The 26,833-nt window shown below is 45.4% G+C and overlaps 1 protein-coding gene across 1 annotated transcript; it reads right to left on the bottom strand.

The window, feature by feature from the left end:
- Positions 1–79: 79 nt before the first annotated feature.
- On the bottom strand, positions 80–16,557 carry derl3 (derlin 3). Its single transcript, XM_078226084.1, has 3 exons — positions 16,431–16,557; positions 462–527; positions 80–190 (listed from the first exon to the last, which is right to left on the bottom strand). Exons 1-3 carry the CDS (start codon positions 16,524–16,526, stop codon positions 80–82), a joined length of 273 nt encoding a protein of 90 aa, XP_078082210.1. The 5' UTR covers positions 16,527–16,557.
- Between the last annotated feature and the right edge of the window lie 10,276 nt (positions 16,558–26,833).

The raw sequence follows: 26,833 nt of genomic DNA on the forward strand, positions 1-26,833 counted from the left end.
GGGCCTGGGTGGGATTGTGGTCGGTGCAGACTCGATGGGCCGAATGGCCTCCTTCTGCACTGTAGGGTTTCTATGATTTCTATGATACCTGTTTGTCCAACACACAAAAAGGATACAAAAAGATCATATTGAACAAAAAGCTAAATCCCAATGGTCCAAAAAAAAGAAAGTTGGTTAGTAACCTCCAAACCTGCAACAAAAGGAACACAAAATTAAATACACACATGCACACAATGTCGATGAATAAACTTTACCAAAACTAACTAATTGCATTAAAGATTTTCACTGAGGTGAGATTTTCAGACTGATAGGACTATGGAAGCTGTTTGAGGTGATGAGTTAAGAGTATCAAACGAGAAACAAACTACACAACTATTACTGGGTTCAGTACAGTAGAGAAGTTAAATACATCAGAGGATAATGCATCATGAAGTGTGGGGTAAAACATTTTTTAAACTAACCTGATATTTCTTGACTATCAAGTCAGGATTGAAATAAAGCTGGAATGGTGTGATGAACTCCAGTTGCTATGAAAAGACAAGAATTACTGGAGGAAGCATCAGCAAAACGTAAAGCTTAAACACCAGCACCAACAAAGCAGCAATACACCCCATTAAACAACAGGTAAGGAAGACGACTGGAGATAGTCAGAGCTCAGGTACTTAGCATGTAGCTGTACTTCATCAGGGCAATGCAGATGATTGTGGTCAACAGGTTAAGACTCATTTTCATTAGTTAGGACATGGTTAGGTTGTCAGACCCAACTGCCTGCCCCTATACCGCGGCTACATTTGCGGCGGTATAGGGGCAGGTGTCCCTGGAGAGGGAGCATGCGGTGTCTGGGGCACTGCTGAGGCCTTCCGTGCCCGCTGGGCACCGCAGGGACTGGGGTGCATTATCAACCCCTTTAATCACCTTTTGGTTTGATGTTTTAAGTTTCCTTTCTACTTTGTCTTTTGTTTCGGGTGGCTCCCCTTCTTTTTGGGGACTGCCCTTTTGATTTAGTTAAATTCTTTTACCAAAAAGATTGACATGGTTAGGTGTGATACCCTAGAAGACCCTAAGTTTCAATCTATGTTTTGTGGTGTGGCAACCAATCTTAGCCAGTGCCTTGGGCTGTAGGTAAGATTCTTTGCTGGAGAATAAACAATGATAACTGTCAAGAGCAGTCAATTGTAATATCTCAGCGAACCCATAAACTGCAAGCTGGTCAACACAGTGCCTGAGAGAAATTAATAATTACCACGGGCTCCTCCCCTGCAGGGCCCCCCAAAAGGGGTCTCCTCCACCCACACAGCCCCCCCCCCAAACACAGGCTCCTCCCTCCGCATGGCCCCATGATCCTCTCAATGGGAACAAGGAATAATTCATATCTACATCACCAGCAATGCCCAGATCATTTTGTTTTGAAAAAGATTAAGGAGTGAACTATTCAGACAACTGGAGTATGGAGAGAAATAGTCACAAAGCTGCCATTTGTTTTTGAACAATAAAGTCACTGAATGATACAGCATAGGAACTTGCGATTTGGTCCATCACTTTGCAAAAAAATAAAATTTAAGTTTGTTTTACTTTTGCAGGTAAGAATTTGTACAGTTCCCATGAAACAGTAACAGTTCAATGTAGAACTGAGAGAGTACTACATTGCCAAAAGGTAGCATGGACAACACATTCAATTCCCAGCTTCCACAGAAAAGTTATGACACAGAAAAAGGCCATTCAGCCCATCGTGTCTGCACCAACCAAAAAAAGGAACGAGCCACTCATTTTAATCCCATTTTCTAGCCTCGCAGGTTAGCACTCTTCAGTCACAGATCCAGGAACTTTTTAAATGAGTTGCGTGTTTCAGCCTCAACTACCAACTCAGGCAGTGAATCGCAGACACCCACCACCCTCTGGGTAAAAAGGTTTTTTCTCATGTCCCCTCTGATCCTTCTACCAATCACCTTAAATCTATAACCCCTGGTAACTGACCCCTCATCTAGGGGAAATGGGTTTTTCCTGTCTAGAACATAGCACAGGAACAGGCCCTTTGGCCCACGATTTTTTGTATTCAATACCCCACCCAATAAAGGAAAGTATTCCATATTCCTTTTTTAACCACCTTGTCCACCTGAACTTCCACTTTCTCGGACTTGTGGACATACACTCCAAGGTGTCTCACTTCCTCAGTCTCTCTCAATATCTTCCTGTTTAGAGAATGTGCCCTTGCTTTGTTTACCTTCCCCAAATGTATTACCTCTCACTTTTCTGGACTGAATTCCATTTGTCACTTTTCCACTCACTCAACCAAACTATTGATGATTCTGGAGTTGACAGCTGTCCTCTTCACTATCAAGTACATGTCAATTTTTGTATCATCTGCAAATTTCCCAATCATGCCTCCACATTTAAGTCTAACTCATTAATATATACAACAAACAGCAAGGGCCCCAAGGCTGAGCCCTGAGGAACACCACTGCAAACCGTTTTCCATTTCCAAAACCATCCATCGACCATTACCTTTGTTTCCTGTCACTGAGCCAGTTTTGAATCTAACCTGCCACCTTTCCCTGCATCTGATTTTTCTGATGTGGAGATGCCAGCGTTGGACTGGGGTAAACTGGCATTTGCTACCAAATAAACCTGTTGGACTTTAACCTGGTGTTGTTAGACTCCTTACTCTGATTTTTCTGACCAGTCTGCCATGTGGGACCTTGTCAACTGCCTTACTGAAATCCATGTACAAAACATCCACTGCACCACCCTCATCAATCCTCCTCGTTACTTCCTCAAAACATTTTATCAAGTTACTAAGATGCGACCTTCCCCTAAACCATGCTGACTCTCCCTGATCAATTTGTGCCTTTCTAAGTGACAGTTTCTCCTTTCTCTCAGAATTGTTTTCAATAATTTGCCCACCACTGAAGTCAGACTGACCAGCCTATTGTTTTCTGGCCAATCCCTTGCACTCTTTTTAAATAATGGTACAAGGTTCACAAACCTCCAATCCTCTGGAACCTCGTTTGTATCTGGTGAGGATTGGAAAATGATCCACGGAGCATCTGCTATTTACTCCCTGGCTTCCTTCAACAGTCTGGGATACAATCCATCTGGCCCTGGTGATATATCCACCTTCATGTCAGTCCCTCCAATACTTCCTCTCTCACTATGCTTATTGTATCTAATATTTCACACTCCTCCTCTTTAACTAGGATGTCCCTCTCCTTAATGAAGACAGCAACAAAGTATTCACTAAGAACTCAGCCCATATCTCCTAATCAATGCACTAGTTCCGACATACATCATAGTCCCTACCTTTCTCTTAGTTATCTTCTTGCTCTTAATGTACTGCAGGTGATTACACAGCATCTTCCCTTCCAAGCCACACATCATCCTGAATGCTGTTCCTTCACTGCAACTGGGTCAAAATAGATGTTCGGAGGGAGGATGTATTGGCAGTTTTGAATAAACTGAAGGTCAATAAGTCCCCTGGGCCTGATGAAATATATCCTTGGATTCTTTGGGAGGCAAGGGATGAGATTGCAGAGCCTTTGGCTTTGCTCTTTGGGTCCTCGCTGTCCACGGGGATGGTGCCAGAGGACTGGAGAATGGCGAATGTTGTTCCTCTGTTTAAGAAAGGGAATAGAAATGACCCTGGTAATTATAGACCGGTTAGTCTTACTTCGGTGGTTGGTAAATTGATGGAAAAGGTCCTTAGAGATGGGATTTACGACCATTTAGAAAGATGCGGATTAATCCAGGACAGTCAGCACGGATTCGTGAAGGGCAAGTCATGCCTCACAAATTTGATAGAATTTTTTGAGGAGGTAACTAAGTGTGTTGATGAAGGTAGGGCAGTTGATGTCATATACATGGATTTTAGTAAGGCGTTTGATAAGGTCCCCCATGGTCGGCTTATGATGAAAGTGAGGAGGTGTGGGATAGAGGGAAAGTTGGCCAATTGGATAGGTAACTGGCTGTCTGATCGAAGACAGAGGGTGGTGGTGGATGGAAAATTTTCAGATTGGAGGCGGGTTGCTAGCGGAGTGCCACAGGGATCAGTGCTTGGTCCTCTGCTCTTTGTGATTTTTATTAATGACTTAGAGGAGGGGGCTGAAGGGTGGATCAGTAAATTTGCTGATGACACCAAGATTGGTGGAGTAGTGGATGAGGTGGAGGGCTGTTGTAGGCTGCAAAGAGACATAGATAGGATGCAAAGCTGGGCTGAAAAATGGCAAATGGAGTTTAACCCTGATAAATGTGAGGTGATTCATTTTGGTAGGACTAATTTAAATGTGGATTACAGGGTCAAAGGTAGGGTTCTGAAGACTGTGGAGGAACAGAGAGATCTTGGGGTCTATATCCACAGATCTCTAAAGGTTGCCACTCAAGTGGATAGAGCTGTGAAGAAGGCCTATAGTGTGTTAGCTTTTATTAATAGGGGGTTGGAGTTTAAGAGCTGTGGGGTTATGCTGCAACTGTACAGGACCTTGGTGAGACCACATTTGGAATATTGTGTGCAGTTCTGGTCACCTCACTATAAGGATGTGGAAGCGCTGGAAAGAGTGCAGAGGAGATTTACCAGGATGCTGCCTGGTTTAGAGGGTAGATCTTATGAGAAAAGGTTGAGGGAGCTAGGGCTGTTCTCTCTGGAGCGGAGGAGGCTGAGGAGAGACTTAATAGAGGTTTATAAAATGATGAAGGGGATAGATAGAGTGAACGTTCAAAGACTATTTCTTCGGGTGGATGGAGCTATTACAAGGGGGCATAACTATAGGGTTCATGGTGGGAGATATAGGAAGGTTATGAGGTAGGTTCTTTACGCAGTGGTTGGGGTGTGGAATGGACTGCCTGCAGTGATAGTGGAGTCAGACACTTTAGGAACATTTAAGCGGTTATTGGATAGGACATGGAGCACACCAGGATGACAGGGAGTGGGATAGCTTGATCTTGGTTTCAGATAAAGCTCGGCACAACATCGTGGGCTGAAGGGCCTGTTCTGTGCTGTACTGTTCTATACAAAATCCCAGAATTCCCTTCCTAACAGCACTGTGGGTGTACCTTAGGGACTACAGCGGTTCAAGTAGGCAGCTCACCACCACCTGTTCAAAAGCAATTTGGGAAGGGCAATGAATGCTGGCCTAGCCAGCAAAGCCCATTCCCCATGAATGAATAAGTGCTCTCTAAAATGGTTCCCCACTGAATCTTCATCCATGTATGCACACCATTATACAGTAAATGGTAGAACCCTTAGGAGTATTGACAGGCAGAGAGATATATGTCCACCAATCACAAAGTGGCAACGCAGGTGGATAAAGTAGTCAAGAAGGCATGCGGCATGCTTGCATTCATTGGTCAGGGCACTGAGTATAAAATTAGGCAGGTCATGCTGCAGCTGTACAGAATCTTAAATAGGCTTCATTTAGAATATTGTGTACAATTCTGGTCGCCACATTACCAGAAGGATGTGGATGCTTCGGAGAGGGTACAGAAGAGGTTTACAGGATGTTGCCTAGTCTGGAGGGTATTAGCCATGAGGTGAGTTCAGATAAACTCAGTTTGTTCTCACTCGATCGACGGAGGTTGAACATAAGAACATAAGAAATAGGAGCAGGAGTAGGCCATCTAGCCCCTCGAGCCTGCCCCGCCATTCAATAAGATCATGGCTGATCTGACGTGGATCAGTACCACTTACCCGCCTGATCCCCATAACCCTTAATTCCCTTACCGATCAGGAATCCATCCATTGTTGGTTGAGGTTGAGGGGTGACCTGTCAGAGCTTTACAAGATTATGAGTGGCACGGACAGTGTGTATAGTCAGATGATCTTTCCTCGGGTAGAAAAATCAAGTACTAGGGGCATAGGTTCAAGGTGCATGGGGAAAAGTTGAGGGGAGATGTGTGAGGCAAGTTTTTTTTTTACACAGTGTGGCAAATGTCTGGAACGCACTGCCTTGAGGAGATGGTGGGAGCACAATAGCAGCATTTAAGGAGCATGACGAATACATGAATAGGATGGGGATGGAAGGATATGGACTTCGTAAGTGCATATGGTTTTAGTTTAGGCAGGCATCATGATTGGTGCAGCTTGGAGGGCCATAGAAAGAATTAATGCTGTGCACGCGTTCAGAGACATCGCTGACCTTGGCACCTGGGAGGCAACAAACCATGCGGGAGTCTCTGTCCCGACCACAGAACCTCCTGTCCGTACCTCTGACCATTGAGTCCCGAAGGGAAGGTGGTGTTGAGCTGTCCTGTCACTGCAGTCCATGGGTGTAGGAATACCCATAGTGCTGTTAGGGTGGGACTCCCAAGAATTTGAGCCAGCAATAATGAAGGAATGGCAAAATTGTTCCAGGTCAAGATGGTGTGTGGTTTGGAGGGGAACTTTTCATGAGAATAATAGAGCACAAAGTCAATGTTTGGTTGAGGGGTGACCTGACAGAGCTTTACAAGATTATGAGTGGCACGGACAGTGTGTATAGTCAGATGATCTTTCCTCGGGTAGAAAAATCAAGTACTAGGGGACATAGGTTCAAGGTGCATGGGGAAAAGTTGAGGGGAGATGTGCGAGGTTATGCATGCCGAAGGGCCTGTTCCTGTGCTGTACCTTTCTTGCTTGTTCTGTGTGCACAGCTTCATTTCTGAGGACTAAATCTCATTGTGCCTTCTCTTGTTGGGCTTGTTACCTGTTGGCTGAAAAGGTTCTCTTGAATGTAGTTCAAGAATTTTGCACCCTCTATACCTACTGCACCGTTCATATCCCAGTTGATATTAAGATAGTTGAAGTCTCCAACTATTCAAGGTCCACAGCCTTGAATGTTATGGCATGCCAAATACTCATTCAGATACTTTTTAAAGGATGTGAGGCAGTGCATCCAGACCGTCACCACCCTGAGTAAAAACGTTTTTCTTCAAATCCCCCCCTAAGTATCCCACCCCTCACTTTTAACTTGTGTCCCCTCATAACTGACCCTTCAACTAATGGGAACAGCTACTCCCTATCCATGCCCCTCACAATCAGGTTGCCCCCTCAGTCTTTTCTGCTCCAACTTCTCTTCATAACTTAAATGTTCCATCCCAGGCAGCATCCAGGTGAATCTCCTCTGCACCTTCTCCAGTACATTCACGTCCTTTCTATAATGTGGCGACTAGAACTGCACACAGTACTCCAGCTGTGGCCTCACCAAAGTTCTATACAACTCTATCATGACTTCCCTGCTTTTGTAATCTATCTCCGATTGATAAAGGCGAGTGTGTCATATGCCTTTTTCACCACCCTATTAAGCTGCCTTTCCATCTTCAGAGATCTATGGACAAACACGCCACGGTCTCTTTGTTCTTCGGATCTTCCCAGTGTCAGACCTTTCATAGTATACTTCCTTGTCAAATTACTCCTTCCAAAGTGCATCACCCCCACACTTTTCAGGGTTAAATTCCATCTGCCACTTATCCGCCCATTTGTGCACTCAGAAATTTGCTTACATATTTGCTCTTCTAATTTCCTCCCACTATTTGGGGGTCTTGGGTGAAAGTAAAGATTCTACAACATCTAGAGCACTGGATCTATCTCTGGTACCTCAGACAATCATCAGAGTCACCAAAACAATATGTGTGCAATTTACAACCCTGTGCATAAATTTGTTATTGGCTGGAAAGAGCTTTCAGATGGCCAGAGGTTGTGAAAGGCGCTAAAGAAAGTTCTTCCTTGGCAGCCATAGTTCAGGGGAAGAGACAGACACCATATTCTTCCCAGATGCTGCATTCATCATAAACAAAAGCCAAAGTGGAGAAGTCTGTAGAAACTCGAAATACCACATCACCCATGCATAGAAGGACACATCATACTACAAACAGCAGCTGTTCTCTGAATGATTGAGAATGAACAGCGCCAATCACTATACTGTACACTTGAACACCAGCCCTCCCCAAAGCAAACGTGAAGCACTATGTGGATCCAATTTCAGAATCCAATCTTAACTTACCCACCCTGCCACCCCCACAATAGACAACAGCACATAGAACATTACTCCACAATCTCCAACACATTACCAATGACCCCCCCAACCCTGACTCACTAAACCCTAAACCCCCAACCCTGCCTCCCGTGATCCTTATCAACCCCCCCAAACCTGCTGCCCCATGACACCCCAAACCCACCAACCCTGTTCCCCCACCCCCCTCCTCCCCAATGATCCCTAAACCCCTCTCCTCCTACTGACCACCCAACTCCCACTGCCCTCAACCTTCCTGGTGTTCTGGCCAATATTTATCCTTCAATCCTCAACTCAAACTAAACTCATTATCACTAAACTTATTATAACGTTCTGGTTTATGGGATCTTGCTGGGTGTAAATTTGCTGCTGCAGTAATTACATTAACACAATGACTATACTTCAAGACTACATCATGGCTGATGCTTGCGAGTCTCTCTTTCCAATGGAAGCAGCCGCACCACAGGAAGGAGCGCTTTGAAAACATATCATCCTCACTAATAAACAAGACAAATTTAATTCAGCAGCTGAATTTTACCAGAAGTGAAAATTCTACTTCTGTATAAACCTCACTGACAGTCATCTACATCCATCATACTTCCACATCCTGGCCACATGTAATGCCTATCCCTCTCTTCCCCCAGCCCCCCTCCTCCCAGCCTGACCACCAGCCCCCGGCCCAGTCCATCCTACACTGCCTATTTCCACTTCCTGAGCCATAGAGTTTTACAACACAAAGAGAGGCCCTTCGACACATCGTGTGCGTGCCGGCCATCAAACATCTTTCTATTCTAATCCCATTTTCTAGCACTTTTGTCCGTAGCCTTGTATACTGTGGAGTTTCAAATGCTTCTTAAATGTTGTGAGGGTTCCTACCTCTACCACCTTTTCAGGCTCTGAGTTCCAGACTCCCACCACCCTCTGGGTGAAAAGTTTTTTCCTCAAATCTGTTCCAAATCTTCTGCCCATTATCTTAACTCTGTGCCCACAGTTTCTGATCCCTCTTCCAAAGGGAAAAGTTCCTTCCTATCCATCCTGTCCATGTCCCTCAAAATTTTGTACATCGTGATCCGCTCCCCCCTCAGCCTTCTCTATTCTAAGGAACCAAGTCTCTGTGATAGCAATAATATCATACTCCAGATAAATGCTGGCCAGCCAGCAACGCCCACGTCCCACGAATGGATAAAAAACTCCCATGTGTTATTTTTTCCCCTACTCAGTACAAAAGAGGTTTTACTTAACATTGTAATCTTGCAACACGTGTTGACACAAAACATGACGTGCATTATATGAAAACAGCACTATATTAAGTTTTGCATCCTATCTTTACATTGAGTAGTTTAATGTCTGTACAGGACACATTTTACCTCCCATCCAGTTTTGCTACATATAAACCAGGTTAGGCAGCTGTCTTTGTTTCCTTCACGTAAATTATTAAACTTCTGTTAATCAGGTTGACTACTGTCGCGTCACGCTAAAATGCAGACTTCGATTAAGGCCCATCAACGATCAAAGTCAGCATCATCGAACTGTCCAGCTTCTACTGAAGCATCATCCACCTCCATTCCATCTTGTTTTAATCAACACCCTCAACTCATCTGCCTTACTCACAAGAATCCTTGCATTAAAATACCATCCAGCCTTGTCACATTCCCCTGTGCTTTAACATGTCTATCTTTGCTCTGACTTAAAGACAGACTTTATTTCTCTTTTATATTTGGCTGTGCATCATCCCCTACTCTACCTCCACTCTGCAACCCATCCCCCTGCCAATTAGTTTAAACCCCCCCCGCTCCTCACAACAGTAGGAGCAAACCTCCTCACGAGGACATTGGCCCCCATTCCGATATAACCCGTCCAACTTGTACAGGTCCCAGCTTCCCCAGAAATAGATCCGGTGATCCAGGAATCTAAAGCCCTCCCTCCTGCACCATCTCTTCAGCCATGCATGGATTCTCATATCCCAATACTCACTGGAATTGGGAGTAATCCAGAGATTACAATCTTGGAGGTCCTGCTTTCAGTCTGCTACCTAGCACCCTAAATTCCTGTGCAGGACCTCATCCCTCTTTCTACCCATATCCTTGGTACCAATGTGAGCCATAACCTCTGACTGTTCACCCTCCTCCTTCAGAACACCCTGCAGCCGTTTAGTGACACCCTTGCCCCTGGCACCAGGGAGGTAACACATGATCCTGGAGTCACGTATGCAGTTGCAGAAACACCTGTCTGCTACTGTCTATTGAGCCTCCTACCACTATTCCAATCTTACTCCTCCCTCCTTGTACAGCTGAGCCACCCACAGTGCCGCAAACTTGGCTCTGGCTGCACTCCTCAGAGGAACTGTCACTCTCACTGTTTTCCAACACAGAAATGTGGTTCCTGAGTGAGATGCACTCTGTGGCTTTCCTGACTACAGCCCTGCCCCCTTCTTCTGGCTGGTGGTCACCCATTCCCTTTCTGACTGCATTTCCTTAAGTTGTGGGGTGACCAGGTCAAAAAGCGTGCTATCCACAAACCTCTCAGCCTTGCGGCTGCACCGCTGTACCTCCAGCCGACGCTCAAGCTCCGAAACCCAGCTCTCAAGCTGGTGGCACTTCCTGCAAATGTGGTCATCGGAACTGCAAAGAGTGTCTAGGAATTCCCACATACTGTAGGCTGTGCAAAACACATACTTTAAGTTACAAAACTCTTACGATAAATTTATTCCCAGTAGAAAGGTTAAGTTATCTTTAAAAAAAGCTGTTCTTACTGTTCCTTAACGTAGTTTTAAAGTAGAGATAACAACTTACCCACTACGTACCAATCAGCTCTCCCCTTGTGCTGATGTCACATTTCAAAAATTGCCAGGCTTTTGAATTCTCTCTTTCATCCTTCTGGCTCTGCTCTCAGTCGCGCTCTCTCTCACTTATTTAATTACTGGCTCCCTCTGGGTGTTGTCATAACTGTCTACATAAGAGTTCCTCTCTCATTTTTTTATTCATTCACAAGACATGTGCATCCCTGGCTGGGCCAGCATTTATTGCCCATCCCTCATTACCGTTAAGAAGATGGTGGTGAGCTGCCTTCTTGAAAGCTGCAGTCCCTTAGGTGTAGGTATACCCACAATGCTGTTATGGAGGGAGTTCCAGGATTTTCACCCAGTAACAGTGAAGGAGCAGCAATATATTTCCAAGTCAGGATGGTGTGTGGCTTGGAGGGGTGGTAGTGGCTTTCCCAGGTATGATGTTCTTGTCTTTCTAGATGGTAGAGGTCGTGGGTTTTGGAGGTGCTACCTTAGGAACCTTCATGAATTGCTGCAATGCATTTTGTAGATGGCACATACGGCTGTCACTGTTCATTAGTGGTGGAAGGACTGAATGTTGAGGATTCTTAACATTTAATATTCTCAAACTAACCCTATTTATTGATTTTTAAACGATTACTTTCTATTTCTTTCACACATCATTATGAAGTGCTTCGAAAGATTAGTCATGGCACGGATCGATTTCCACCTCCCAGATTTCCTGGATCCACTACAGTTTGCCTCTCGTCGCAACAGGTCCATAGCAAACAATATCTCCCTGGGCCTACACTCATCTCTGGAACACCTCGATAACGAAGACATTTATGTCAGACTCCTATTCAATGACTACAGCTCAGCCTTTAATACGGGATTTAGACAGGATTCTGACTTAGAGGCGTTCAGTCATAATCCCACAGATGGTAGCTTCGCACCATTGGCTCCTCAGCCAAGCACATACACCAATCCTTACAAATCTCATCTCCAAACTCCATGGCCTGGGGCTCGGCTCCTCCCTCTGCAATTGGATCCTAGAATTCCTAACCCACAGACTGCAATACGCAAGGATAGGCAACAACACCTCCTCTACAATTATCCTCAACACCGGTGCCCCACAAGCCTGCGTCCTCAGCCCCTTACTATACTCCTTATAAACTTATGACTGTGTGGCCAAATTCTGCTCCAACTCCATTTTCAAGTTTGTTGATGACATCACTGTAATGGGTCGGATGTCAAACAATGCCAAGACAGAGTATAGGAAAGAGATAGAGAATCTGGTAAAATGGTCCGACAAAAATAATCTCTCTCTCAATGTCAGAGATAGTCATCAACTTCAGGCAGCGTAGTGAAGAACATGCCCCTGTCTACAATATGTTCTTTCTTCTCCCCTGACTTAATAGAGGCATACAAGATGATCAGAGGATTAGATAAGGTGGACAGTGTAAGCCTTTTTCCTCGGATGGTGATGGCTAACACAAGGGGACATAGCTTTAAATTGAGGGGTGAGAGATATAGGACAGATGTCAGAGGTAGGTTCTTTACTCAGAGAGTAGTAAGGGCGTGGAATGCCCTGCCTGCAACGGTAGTGGACTCGTCAACATTAAGGGCATTTAAAGGGTCATTGGATAAACATATGGATGATATTTTGGCAGGTCAATTCGGATGAAGGAGTACAATATAAAGGGAAAGACTCTTAGTACTGTAGAGGATCAGAAGGACCTTGGGGTCCGGGTCCATAGGACTCTAAAATCAGCCCCGCAGGTGGAGGAGGTGGTTAAGAAGGCGTATGGTGTGCTGGCCTTTATCAATCGAGGGATTGAGTTTAGGAGTCCGGGGATAATGATGCAGCTATAGAAGACCCTTGTCAGACCCCACTTGGAGTACTGTGCTCAGTTCTGGTCGCCTCATTACAGGAAGGATGTGGAAAAGATTGAAAGGGTGCAGAGGAGATTTACAAGGATGTTGCCTGGATTGAGTGGCATGCCTTATGAGGATAGGCTGAGGGAGCTCGGTCTTTTCTCCTTGGAGAGACGTAGGATGAGAGGAGACCTAATAGAGGTATATAAGATGTTGAGAGGCATAGATCGGGTCGACTCTCAGAGACTTTTTCCCAGGGTGGAAATGGCTGCTACGAGAGGACACAGGTTTAAAGTGCTGGGGTGTAGGTACAGGGGAAATGTTAGGGGGAAGTTTTTCACACAGAGGGTGGTGGGCGAGTGGAATTGGCTGCCGTCAGTGGTGGTGGAGGCAAACTCAATAGGGTCTTTTAAGAGACTCCTGGATGAGTACATGGGACTTAATAGGATGGAGGGTTATAGGTAGGCCTAAAAGGTAGGGATATGTTCAGCACAACTTGTGGGGCTGAAGGGCCTGTTTTGTGCTGTAGTTTTTCTATGTTTCTATATTGGAATTGTGTAGGTTCGATGGGCTTTAGATTGGTTTCACAGGTCGGCGCAACATTGAGGGCCGAAGGGCCTGTACTGCGCTGTAATGTTCTACGTTTTACATTCACAGGGATGAAGTAGAAATGGGCGAGAGTTTCAAGTTTCTAGGTTTCCAAATCACCAACAACCTGTCCTGGTCCCTCCATGCCGACACTATAGTTAAGAAAGCCCCCCAACGCCTCTATTTTCTCAGGAGACTAAGCAAGTCCGGCATGTTCCCTATGAATCTCACCAACTTTTACAGACGCACCACAGGAAGCATCCTTTCTGGATGCATCACAGCTTGGTATGGCTCCTGCTCTGACCAAGACCACAAGAAACTACAAAGGATTGTGAACATAGCCTAGTCCATCACGCAAACCAGTCTCCCATCCACTGACTCCGTTTACACTTCCCGCTGCCTCGGAAAACCAGCCAGCATAATCAATGACCCCACGCCCCCCGGATATACTCTCTTCAACCTTCTTCTGTCGGGAAAAAGATACAAGAGTCTGAGGTCACATACCAACCGACTCAAGAACAGCTTCTTCCCTGCTGTCACTTGAGTAGATTGGTGCATGACCTCAGACTTTTGTATCTTTTGAATGGACCTATGTTAAGATGATCTTTCTTGACACGAAGGATCATCTAGTCTCGAAAAGTTGGCTCAAACCTCTCTCCGCAGATGCTGTCAGACCTACTGAGATTTTCCAGCATTTTTTGTTTCTCTACACTCTAGCTATGACTAACACTACATTCTGCACCCTCTCCTTTCCTTCGTCCCTATGTACTCGATGTATGGTATGATTTGTCTTTTTAGCGCACAAGAAACAATACTTTTCACTGTATCCTAATACATGTGACAATAATAAATCAAATAACCTCCTCATTCTTCTCCCCTATTTATCCGATGCTCGTTTCCTAAACTTTATTTCATTCAAAGTCTCGATTCAGCACTACTTCTACCTCTTGTGAGTGTATGTCCAGTTTGTAAACTCTCAACAAGTAACTGGTGACCTTTCTTTTCCCTAACTCAAACCAGTTTGATTCAGCTTTTGCACTATGCCCAACACTCTCCTTTCATTATACACCAAGAGAACCTTTCACTTCCACTCCAACCTTCCTTCCTTTCTTCAATATTCTGCCCTTGCTGAATATTTCGCAGCAAAGCTCAGACATGGGTTTGATTTCTCGGTTCTGCCAGTTCTGGAATGCGCTGCCAAGTAGGGTGGTGGAGGCAGGCACGCTGACATCGTTTAAGACTTACCTGGATGGTCACATGAGCAGCCTGGGAATGGAGGGATACAAACGATGGGTCTAGTTGGACCAAGGAGCGGCACAGGCTTGGAGGGCCGAAGGTCTGTTTCCTGTGCTGTACTGTTCTTTGTTCTTTGTTCTTGAAGGGGGGGAGGTTTAACACAGATATCAGAAGGACATATTTCACACAGAGGGTCGTGGGGGCCTGGAATGTGTTGCCGGGCAAGGTGGTGGAGGCGGACACACTGGGAACGTTTAAGACTTATCTAGACAGCTATATGACCGGAGTGGGAATGGAGGGATACAAAAGAGTGGTCTAGTTTGGACCAGGGAGCGGCGCGGGCTAATTGTTCCTTGTTTCTCGTTTCAAGGCTTCATTCTATGATCATCTTGCTGGTGCCAGTACAGAGCGAGACTGCGGATAGTTGGGAACCTGTCTCGGGAGCAGGGAATTCATATGGTGTTCATGGAAGTGGAAATGACTAGGGTTGGGAAGCATTTTCCGATCAGGGCCATTGTGATCTCCTGGACTCGTTTCGATCGCCTCAGGGGGTCGGAGAGGAATTTCCCAGATTTTTTTTTTCCCCATATTGGCCCTGGGGTTTTTCACTCTGGGTTTTCGCCTCTCCCTGGGGATCACATGGTCTGGAATAGGGGGGTGGGGGTGAGTTAATAGGTTGTAATGAACAAAGCATCGTAGCTGTGAGGGACAGCTCGGTGGATAGGATATTGGTATGTAGATAGGCTGGAAAATTGGGCGGGGATCCTGGATTCAGGATTCAATCCTGGACCGGGGAGCGGCGCGGGCTTGGAGGGCCGAAGGGCCTGTTCCTGTGCTGTATTGTTCTTCTTCTTCTTCTATTGCATTTTATATCAATTAAACAATAAGGAAAGCGCCAAAACAATAAACCACTTCAATATTGCTCAAAAGACATTTTGTTGAAGCCATCTGTCTTGTACTCCAGGTCACACGTCATTCTTTTCAACAATCATCTTTTTCTGTGAACGGAGTTTGCCAGTTCAAATCTCAACTAAACTGCAGTGAGTAAATCTGGACATTTCTGAGCTGACACCAGGAACATTATGATAACTTCTTGATATCATTCAATACTCAGCTGGGTTACTAAGGAAAAAGGTACTGTTGATTCTACCTGCCCTGGTCCATTTGAGATTGCACTATGTAGGCGATTCATAATGCCTTTAGGTCAGGAAATCCTGCCTCAAACAGCATCTCCCACATCCATTAAAGTACAGAATAAATGAACATTTGATCATTCCCCACCCTATAACATTGTTTGGTTTTGACTCTGCCATAGGAGATTCATTGGCCTGCTATGAAATATGGCTACAATAGCCGAATGCTTCTGGACCCAGGGATCAGTTTAAATCCACCATGATAAATTGTCTTCTACAGCCTTTCTCATGTTTAATCAGGTTTCTATCAAATTCACTTAAACAGCCATAACAGTGTACACACTGGAACCGTCCCTGGCTCCAACTTATTCCAGTAGAAATTCCACCGTTCATGTTTGGATTCCAACCATGTTAACAGGTGTGTGTCCTGGACATTCAGCATCCTTCACACCAGTGTTCTCACTGCATCCTGAGATCCACACTCAATACCATCTGCTGCCACACTCCCCACTTCACTCTTCAGCAGTTTTTGTCCACAGATGCTGCCTGATCTGTTGAATTTTCTGTTTCCTTCCCCATACCACAATAGTTGCCAACTCTAACTGAAGGCATTCCTACAGGATTGACCACATACACCGCCCCTCCATTCCCTGACAGTTCTCTGGGCAATGAGGGGGGATGGTACCTCGCTAGGGGTTGGCTGCTGTTGCTACAGGTCTCCCATCTGGCCTGCAGCAGTGCCGGGGGATCCGTGTCTCTTCCCAGGAGGCTCCCGGGTAATCCGGGAGAGTTGGGAACACGACAGGAATCCGTTCATGACTTGGTGGAGGGACTATTCCCAAGGACTATGATTCTTACCACGGCCGCCGTAGTCAGCACACAGGCGGTGGTGTAGGCTCGGGTAACGGTCGGCATTCTCCGGTATTCCTGCAGCAAACTCTGGTAAGCCGCCATGGCCGCTCTGCCGCCGCTGCCACCTGACTGACGTCTCCAACGGCCAATGGCCAAACGGCGCTCACACCCGCGACCAATCATGCTGCAGGACCCGGGGGAGGGGCTACACCTATCCAATTAGTGAGGAGAGGGCGGGGCCAGGAGACACGTCGACTTTAATTGACCAATAGCAGTATCGAACACTTTATTAGAATTGACCAATAGTGACAGGCCAAAACAAAGCTGCAGCCAATGGGTGATCACCACGCGCAGAGCAGGAGCCAGCAAGTAGAGCCGGCGGAGGCCATTCAGCCTCTGCTGTCTGCTCCAACAGTCACTCATTTTCTATCTCAATACTATTTGCCCGCTCATATCCATTCATATCCAGAAATCTATCCATCCCCACAACTCATTCTGTCAACAAACTTGGAAATACTACATTTGCTCTCATTTACCAATGCATCCATTATCTCTACAGCCACCTCTTTCAACACTTAAAGATGCAGATCATGGGGGCATTTATCAACTTTCAGCTCCATTAATTCCTTCAGCACTTTGCTACCATTGCTAATTTCTTTCAGATCCCCAATTCCACTAGTCCGTTGGCTCCGCAATATTTCAAGGAGGTTTTTTGTATCTTCCTCTATGAAGACAACACAAAGTATTTGTTTAGATGCTCTTCCATTTTTTACTCCTGACTATAAATTCTCCATTCTCTGCCTGTACATAAGAACATAAGAAATAGGAGCAGGAGTAGGCCATCTAACCCCTGTAATGGGCCCACATTTGTTTTTACTAACTACTGCTGCTTCACAGCGCCAGGGACCCAGGTTCAATTCCCAGTTTGGGTTACTGACTGTGTGGAGTTTGCACATTCTCCCTGTGCCTGTGAGGATTTCCTCTGTGCTCCGGTTTCCTCCCACATTCTGAAAGACGTGCTGGTTAGGTGCATTGGCCCAAACAGGCGCCGGACTGTGGTGACTAGCTGAATTTCACAGTAACTTCATTGCAGTGTTAATATAAACCTTATTTGTGACGAATAAATAAACTTTAACATATGGTCTCTCCAGGTGCTCTGGTTTCCTCCTAAGGTGTGCAGGTTAGGTTGATTGCCTGTGGTAAATTACCCAGGTGGATTAGAAGGGCAAATACATGGGGTTGCGGGGATAGGGCCTGAATGGGATTGTTGTAGGTGCAGGCTTGATGGGATGAATGGCCTCCTTCTGCACTGTAGAGATTCTATGATCCTTTCCCTTTTTACATACCTCAGAAGATTAAATTCTATAGAAGCCTTTCCATTCTGTTTTCATGTTTCACCTTACTACGGAAGGCAAGGGAAGGAATAGCTGGGGCCTTAACACACATCTTCACATTCTTTTTGACCACAGGTGAGTTTCCAGAGGTGGTGGGGAAGCTTTTGGAGAACATACTGAGGGACAGGATATCTGCACATTTGGAAAAAAATGGACTAGTTAGTGATAGGCAGCATGGTTTTGTACAGGGAAGGTCATGTCTCACCAACTTCATTGAGTTTTTTGAAGAAGTGACAAAGATAATTGATGAAGGAAGGGCTGTGGATGTAGTGTATATGGACTTAGGTAAAGCCTTTGACAAGGTCCTATATGGCAGACTGATACTAAAAACTAAATGCTGGCTAAATGGATACAGAACTGGCTTGGTCAGAGAAGACAGAGAGTAGTGGTGGAACTGTGTTTTCCAGAAGGGAGATGTGTAGCAAGTGGTGTTCTGCAGGGATCAGTGCTGGGACCTCTGTTGTTTGTAGTATATAAAAATGATCTGGAGGAAAATGTGGGTGGTCTGATTAGTAAGTTTGCGGATGACACAAAGATTGGTGGAGTTGCTGACCGTGCTGGGGATTTGATAGGTTGGAGACTTGGGCACAGAAATGGCAGATGGAGTTTAATCCGGACAAATGCGAGGTGATGCATTTTGCAGGATCAAATTTAGGTGTGAGTTGTAAATGGCAGAACCCTCAAGAACAGAGGGATCCAGGCAGGTCCACACTTCCCTAAAGGTGGCAACATAGGTGGCCAAGATTAAAAAGGCATATGGCATGCTTGCCTTCATCGACCGGAGCATTGAGTACAAGAGCAAATCATGTTGCAGCTATATAAAAACTTGGTTAGGCCGCATTTGGTGTACTGCGTGCAGTTCAGGTCGCCACACTACCAGAAGAACTTGGAAGCTTTGGAGAGAATGCAAAGAAGATTCATCAGGATGTTGCCTCGTCTCAAGGGTATTGGCTATGAGGAGAGGTTGAATAGACTGGGATTGTTTTGACTGGAAAGATGGAGGCTGAGGAGAGACCTGGTAGAGGTCCACAAAATTATGAGAGGCATAGACAGGGTGGATAGTCAGAGGCTTTTACCTAGAATGGAAATGTTAGTTACAACGGGGCATAGATTCAAGGTGAGGGGGGAATGGTTTAAGGAAGATGTGCGGGGGGAGTTTTTCATGCAGAGTGGTGGGTGCCTGGAACGCGCTGCCAGAGGGAGGTGGTGAAAGCAGGCACATTAGTAACATTTAAGAGGCATCTGGATGGGTATATGAATACGGAAGGAATAGAGTGATACAGACCAAGTATGAACAAAGAAAACTACAGCACAGGAACAGGACCTCCAAGCCTGCACCAACCATGCTGCCCGTCTGAACTAAAACCCCCTATCCTTCCAGGCAGAAGGGTTTTTTTTAGTTTAGTTAGGGCATCATTATCGGCACAGGTTTGGAGGGCCAAAGGGCCTGTTCCTGTGCTGTAATTTTCTTTGTTCTCACTAGTTTACTTTCATTTTGTTTTATTATCAACTGTTTGCTTCTCCTTTATTGAATTTTTAAAATGCTCCCAATCCTCAGGCCTACTACTTTTTTGGCAACTTTATAAGTCTCTTCCTTTGACCTATTAGAATCTTTAACTTCTCTTGTCAGCCACAGTTGGTGTTTTTCTGTGCCTTAAGGGAATGTTAATTTGTTGCATAGTAGAAACAACAGACCGAAGAAGGTGGAAGAGAGAATGTCCGGGATGCGTAAGGTCCTGAATTATGCTGGCTGCTTTGCCGAAGCAGCGGGAAGTTAGACAGAGTCAATGGATGGGAGGCTGGTTTAAGTGATGGATTGGGCTTCATTTAGAACCTTTTGTAGTTTCTTGCGGTCTTTGGGCAGAGCAGGAGCCATACCAAGCTGTGATACAAACAGAAAGAATGCTTTCTAAGGTGCATCTGTAAAAGTTGGTGAGAGTCGTAGCTGACATGCCAAATTTACTTAGTCTTCCCATCGTTCATTAAATCCACCACAGGGTGGATAGTCAGAGGCTTTTTTCCAGGTAGAAGTGTCAGTTACAAGGGGGCACAGGTTCAAGGTGAGGGGGAAAAGTTTAAGGGAGATGTGCGGGGGAGGTTTTTCATACAGAGAGTGGTGGGTACCTGGAATGCGCTGTCAGAGGAGGTGGTGGAAGCAGACACACTAGCAACATTTTAGAGGTATCTGGATGGGTACACGAATCGGGAGGGAATAGAGGGAAATGGACCGAGTAAGGGCAGAAGGTTTTTTTTTACTTTAGTTAAGGCATCATGATCGGCACAGGCGTGGAGGGCCGAAGGGCTTGTTCCTGTGTTGTTCTTTTCTTTGTTCTTTGTTGTTCTGAGAAAGTTGGTGGGCTTTCTTAATGATAGTGTCAGCATGGGGGGACCAGGACAGGTTATTGGTGATCTGGACACCTAAAAACTTGAAGCTCTTGACCATTTCTGCTTCATCCCCATTGATGAAGACAGGGGCATGTTCTCCACTACACTTCCTGAAGTCTGTGACAATCTCCTTGGTTTTGTTGACATTGAGGGAGAGATTATCACCGCATCAGTTCATCAGATTCTCTATCTCATTTCTGTACTCTGTTTCAATTAAGGATGGACATTAAATGCTGGCCTAGCCAACGAAGCCTACATCCCATGAATTATCTGATTTTGAAGGGCTGCTGTTCCATCGTAACAATTCTGAAACTGAAAGTAGAAAAGAACTCAAACAGGGAGTTAGAAGGGCAAAAAGGGGTCACGAAATGTCCTTGGCAGACAAGATTAAGGGGAATCCCAAGGCATTTTATACATACGTTAGGAACAAGAGGGTTGTCAGAGAAAGAGTCAGACCTCTCAAGAACAATGGAGGGGAATTATGCTTAGAACCCAAGGAAGTAGGTGAGATCCTAAATGAATACTTTGCATCAGTATTCACAAAGGAGAGGGACACTTTGATTGGTAGTGTCTCAGAGGGATGTGTAGACCCGTTAGAACAAATCACAATTGCAAGGGTGGAAGTGTTAGGTGTTTTAGGAAGCATTAAGGTAGACAAATCCCCAGAGCCAGATGGCATCTGTCCTAGATTACTGAGAGAGACAAGAGATGAAATTGCTGGGCCTCGAACAGAAATCTTTGTTTCTACATTGGACACAGGTGAGGTCCCAGAGGATTGGAGGATAGCAAATGTGGTCCCGTTATTTAAGAAGAGTAGCAAGGATAACCCGGGTTATTATAGGCCAGTGAGCTTGACGTCCGTGGTAGGGAAATTGTTGGAGAAGATTCTTAGAGATAGGATCTATACACATTTAGAACTGAATAGTCTCATTAGCGATAGACAACATGGTTTTATACGAGGGAGGTCATGCCTCACAAATTTGGTTGAGTGTTTTGAGGAGGTGACAAAAATGATTGATGAGGGAAGGGCCGTGGATGTCGTCTACATGGATTTTAGTAAAGCATTTGACAAGGTCCCTCATGGCAGGCTGGTGCAAAAGGTTAAATCTCATGGGATCAAAGGTGAACTAGCTAAATGGGTACAGAACTGGCTTGGCCATAGAAGACAGAGGGTAGCAGTGGAGGGGTCTTTTTCTGATTGGAGGTCTGTGACTCGTGGTGTTCCGCAGGGCTCTGTACTGGGACCTCTGCTGTTTGTGATATATATAAATGATTTGGGAGAAGAGGTAGCTGGTCTGATTAGTAAGTTTGCGGATGACAGACACAAAGATTGCTGGAGTTGCAGATAGTGATGAACATTGTCAGAGAATACAGCAGGATATAGATAGGCTGGAAAATTGGACGGAGAAATGGCAGATGGAATTTAATCCAGATAAATGCGAAGTGATGCATTTTGGTAGATCTAATGCAGTGGGGAGCTATACAATAAATGGCAGAACCATCAGGAGTATAGACACACACAGGGATCTGGGTGTGCAAGTCCACAGATCCTTAAAGGTGGCAGCACAGGTGGAAAAGGTGGTGAAGAAGGCATATGGCATGCTTGCCTTTATTGGACGGGGCATAGAGTATAAAAGTTGGCACATGATGTTGCAGTTATATAGAACGTTGGTTAGGCCACATTTAGAATACTGCGTCCAGTTCTGGTCGCCACACTACCAGAAGAACGTGGAGGCTTTGGAGAGAGTGCAGAAAAGGTTTACCAGGATGTTGCCTGGTATGGAGGGTGTTAGCTATGGAGGGTATTAGCGATTGAGTAAACTAGGGTTGTTCTCCCTGGAAAAACGGAGGTTGAGGGGCAACCTAATAGAACTTTATAAAATTATGAAGGACATAGATAGGGTGAACAGTTGGAAGCTTTTTCCCAGGTCAGAAATGACAAACACAAGGGGTCATAAGTTCAAGGTAAGGGGAGCAAGGTTCAATATAGATATGCGGGGGACGTATTTTACACAGAGGGTGGTGGGGGCCTGGAATGCACTACCAAGCAAGGTGCTTGAGGCAGACATGCTAGGATCATTTAAGACTTATCTAGATAGCCATATGAACAGACTGGGAATAGAGGGATACAAACGGATGGTCCAGTTAGGAACATATGATCGGTGCAGGCTTGGAGGGCCGAAGGGCCTGTTCCTATGCTGTATTGTTCTTTGTTCTTTGTTTTTTGAATGTCCTCAGAACCCATTTCAACTCAATTTAAGATAAACTAAGTCATATTAATAATAATCCCAAAACAGCACTTTAAACATCCACACCTCTCAGAATATTTGATGATTGTACTATCTTCCTCATACATAGTGCTCTCCGCTGTATTTCAGATCTGCTGATCCTGGGACCAATGTAACTTTTGAGACTCATCTGGGTTTTCTTTATCTGTGACCCTGAGTGTAACTTTGAATCAGCAACACCCACGATATAAAAATAAAATCCTCTTCAGATTAGATCCCACACTCTGAGTTTATACATTAGCAAGAAATTAGGATTTTTACCAGTCTCATCAGGTCTAAATAAGAATTTAATTTCTCTATGAAAAGATGGGATACTTCGACATGCAAAACCACAGATTACAGCACACAAATGGAATGTTGTTTTGAAGATACCTGCTTATGTCAGTGCCAGATGTCCAAACTGATTGCACCTGTAGATATGAAAAGGAACTTCACGTGAGAACACCATCTACCAGGTACACGGTACCTACTCTTGCAACTCGGCCAACGTTGTCTACCTGATACGCTGCAGGAAAGGATGTCCCGAGGCATGGTACATTGAGGAAACCATGCAGACGCTACGACAACAGATGAATGAACACCGCTCGACAATCACCAAGCAAGACTGTTCTCTTCCTGTGGGGGAGCACTTCAGCGGTCACGGGCATTCAGCATCTGATCTTCGGGTAAGCGTTCTCCAAGGCGGCCTTCACAACACACAACAGCGCAGAGTCGCTGAGCAGAAACTGATAGCCAAGTTCCGCACTCATGAGGACGGCCTAAACCGGGATGTTGGGTTTATGTCACACTATCAGTAACCCCCACAGCTTGCCTCCTGGACTTGCTGGCTGTCCTGTCTGGAGACAATACACATCTCTTTAACCTGTGCTTAATGCTCCCTCACTCACATTGTCTGTATCTTTAAGACCTGGTAGGCTGTAGTGATTCGCATTCTAATCAGTATTCTGTAACTTGATTTTGTGTCTCTGTGCCCTGTTTGAGAGCAGATTTCCACTCCATCTGACGAAGGAGCAGCGCTCCGAAAGCTAGTGGCGTTTGCTACCAAATAAACCTGTTGGACTTTAACCTGGTGTTGTTAGACTCCTTACTGTGTTTACCCCAGTCCAACGCCGGCATTTCCACATCATGATTGCCAACATAAGACAGAGGGTGGTTGTTAAGGGATGTTTTTCAAACTGGAGACTTGTCACCAGCAGTCCACCGTTATTTGTTATTTATATTAATGATTTGGATGAGAATTTAGGAGGCCTTTTCCCAGGGTGGAAGAGTCAATTACTAGAGGGCATAGGTTTAAGGTGCGAGGGGCAAGGTTTAAAGAAGATGTACGAGGCAAGTTTTTTACAGAGGGTGGTGGGTGCCTGGAACTTGCTGCCGGGGGAGGTCGTAGAAGTAGATACGATAGTGAGTTTAATACACAAATAGGATGGGAATAGAGGGATATGGTCCCCGGAAGGTAGGGGGTGTTAGTTCAGTCAGGGAGCATGATTGGTGCAGGCTTGGAGGGCCGAAGGGCCTGTTCCTGTGCTGTAATTTTCTTTGTTCTTTGTTCTTTGAGGCATGGTTAGTAAGTTTGCAAATGACACCAAGGTTGGTGGCAGAGTAGATAGTGAAGAAGGTTATCTAGGATTGCAACGGGATCTTGATCAATTGGGCCAGTGGGCTGACGAATGGCAGATGGAGTTTAATTTAGATAAATGTGAGGTGATGCGTTTTAGTAGATTGGATCAGGGCAGGACCTACTCAGTTAATGGTTGGGCCTTGGGGAGGTTTATAGAACAAAGAGACTAGGTATACAGGTTCATAGCTTCTTGAAAGTGGAGTCACAGGTGAACAGAGTGGTGAAGAAGGCTTGGTTTCATTGGTCAGAACATTGAATACAGGAGTTGGGACACCTTGTTGAAGTTGTACAAGACAAAAGTAAGGCCAAACTTGGAATACTGTGTACAGTTCTGGTCACCCGATTATGGAAAGGATATTATTAAACTAGAAAGAGTGCAGAAATGATTTACTCGGATGCTACCGGGACTTGATGGTTTGAATTGTAAGTGTTAGAATGTAACCAGTGACAACTTTGTTTTGGATGCAATGCGTTCAATGGTAAGAAGCTGTAAGGGTCAGCTGACCCAGTAAACCATGGAAGCAATTACAGAATGATGTGATGGTCAGCTGACCAGCTGAACCTGTTGGGAATCGTGGGGAGCTTGGAATGGGCCAGGGTGAGGCCCCAAGTTTGGAGTAATAAAATGTCTTCATTAGACCCTTTCTTTGACATATAAGTTGGAGTAAGTTTTGCTATATTTTTATTGTCTGCATTTGAAGAGTTCCTTCTGAAGAAACAACAGGGAGAGGCTGGATAGAACATAGAACATAGAACAGTACAGCACAGTATAGGCCCTTCGGCCCACGATGTTGTGCCGAACCTTTTCCGAAACCAAGATCAAGCTATCCCACTCCCTATCATTCTAGTGTGCTCCATGTGCCTATCCAATAACCGCTTGAAAGTTCCTAAAGTGTCCGACTCCGCTATCACAGCAGGCAGTCCATCCCACACCCCAACCACTCTCTGAGTAAAGAACCTACCTCGTACATCCCTCCTATATCTTCTACCACGAACCTTATAGTTATGCCTCCTAGTAACAGTCACATCCACCCTAGGAAATAGTCTCTGAACGTCCACTCTATCTATCCCCCTCATCATCTTATAAACCTCTATTAAGTCGCCTCTCAACCTCCTCCGCTCTAAAGAGAAAAGCCCTAGCTCCCTCAACCTTTCCTCATAAGACCTACCCTCCAAACCTACCTTGAGACTGGGATTCTTTTTCCCTGGGGCAGAAGAGGCTTAGAGGTGAACTTATAGAGGTCTATAAAATAATGAGGAGCATAGATAGGTCAACACCTTTTCCCAAAGGCAGGGGAGTCTAAAACTAGAAGGCATAGGTTTAAAGGTGAGAGGGGAGAGATACAAAAGAGTTCAGAGGAGCAAGTGGGTGGTGAGTGTCTGGAATGAGCTGCCAGAGGTAGTAGCAGAAATGGGTACAATTTTGTCTTTTAAAAAGCAACATGGGTAAGATGGGTATAGAGGGATATGGGCCATATGGATGTGTGGGGAAGATTGACACACTCAAGATGGTGGCTTTGCTTAAAAAGCACGGGACATGTTCACGCAAAGGACTAACCAAAGAACTGCCAGATATGGCAACATCCTATCTTTTATCTTCAGGAGATTTTTTAAGGGATGAGCTTAGTGGTAAAATCTGGGCGGCATGGGCAAGTTGGGCAGAAGGGTATGTTTCCATGTTGTAAACCTCTATGAGTCTATGACTATTTAGGTGATTGGTATTTAAGTGGGGTATTTAGGTGAAGTTATCATTGTGAGATTGTGGATGGGATTTTCCACCCCTATCCGCCCACAGTTAAGTTCTGGTCCTGCCGAAGGTGACCCTAACCCCCCCTCAGGTTCCCTGGCTGCCAGATGGGCGAGCCCAAAAAAACACCGCTGACATTGGCGGAACCGGAAGATTCTGCCAGCGGCCAACGACGATTCTGCCAGCGGCCAATGACGAGGTGCCCCCATCGCTGTACAATATCTTAGAATCTTAGAAACCCTACAGCACAGAAAGAGGCCATTCGGCCCATCGAGTCTGCACCGACCACAATCCCACCCAGACCCTACCCCCATATCCCTACATATTTACCCACTAATCCCTCTAACCTATGCATCCCAGGACACTAAGGGCAATTTTGGCATGGCCAATCAACCTAACCCGCACATCTTTGGACTGTGGGAGGAAACCGGAGCACCCGGAGGAAACCCACGCAGACACGAGGAGAATGTGCAAACTCCACACAGACAGTGACCCAAGCCGGGAATCGAACCCAGGTCCCTGGAGCTGTGAAGCCGCAGTGCTAACCACTGTGCTACTGTGCCGCCCAAATAATATGCTGCAGGGGGAGGGGCAGAAAATCCCAGCATATATCTCTCTCACCCTTGCTCGGCACACATATTGACAACACCTTAAATATAAATACACACCAACTGTACTATAGGTAATATAAGGAAGAGAGACTATTCTGGAATCAATTCTGGCTCTGGAACCTTGTTATGCTGCTCAGAATATTTGTCTGTGACATATTGCTGATGTTGATGACTTGGAACCAAATGACCTCTCAGTCCCAACTCAATTATCTTCATTCTTTGGGTCTGTTCCTTCTTCATAACAAAAGGCAGCGTGCCTTAATGACTCAGACGGTGGTGAGTGTCTGGAACGAGCTGCAAGAGCCAGTAGTAGAGGCGGGTACAATTTTGTCTTTTAAAAACCATTTAGACAGTTACATGGGTAAG

This window comes from Mustelus asterias, chromosome 13 (genome assembly GCF_964213995.1).
Source record: "Mustelus asterias chromosome 13, sMusAst1.hap1.1, whole genome shotgun sequence".
NCBI lineage: Eukaryota > Metazoa > Chordata > Chondrichthyes > Carcharhiniformes > Triakidae > Mustelus > Mustelus asterias.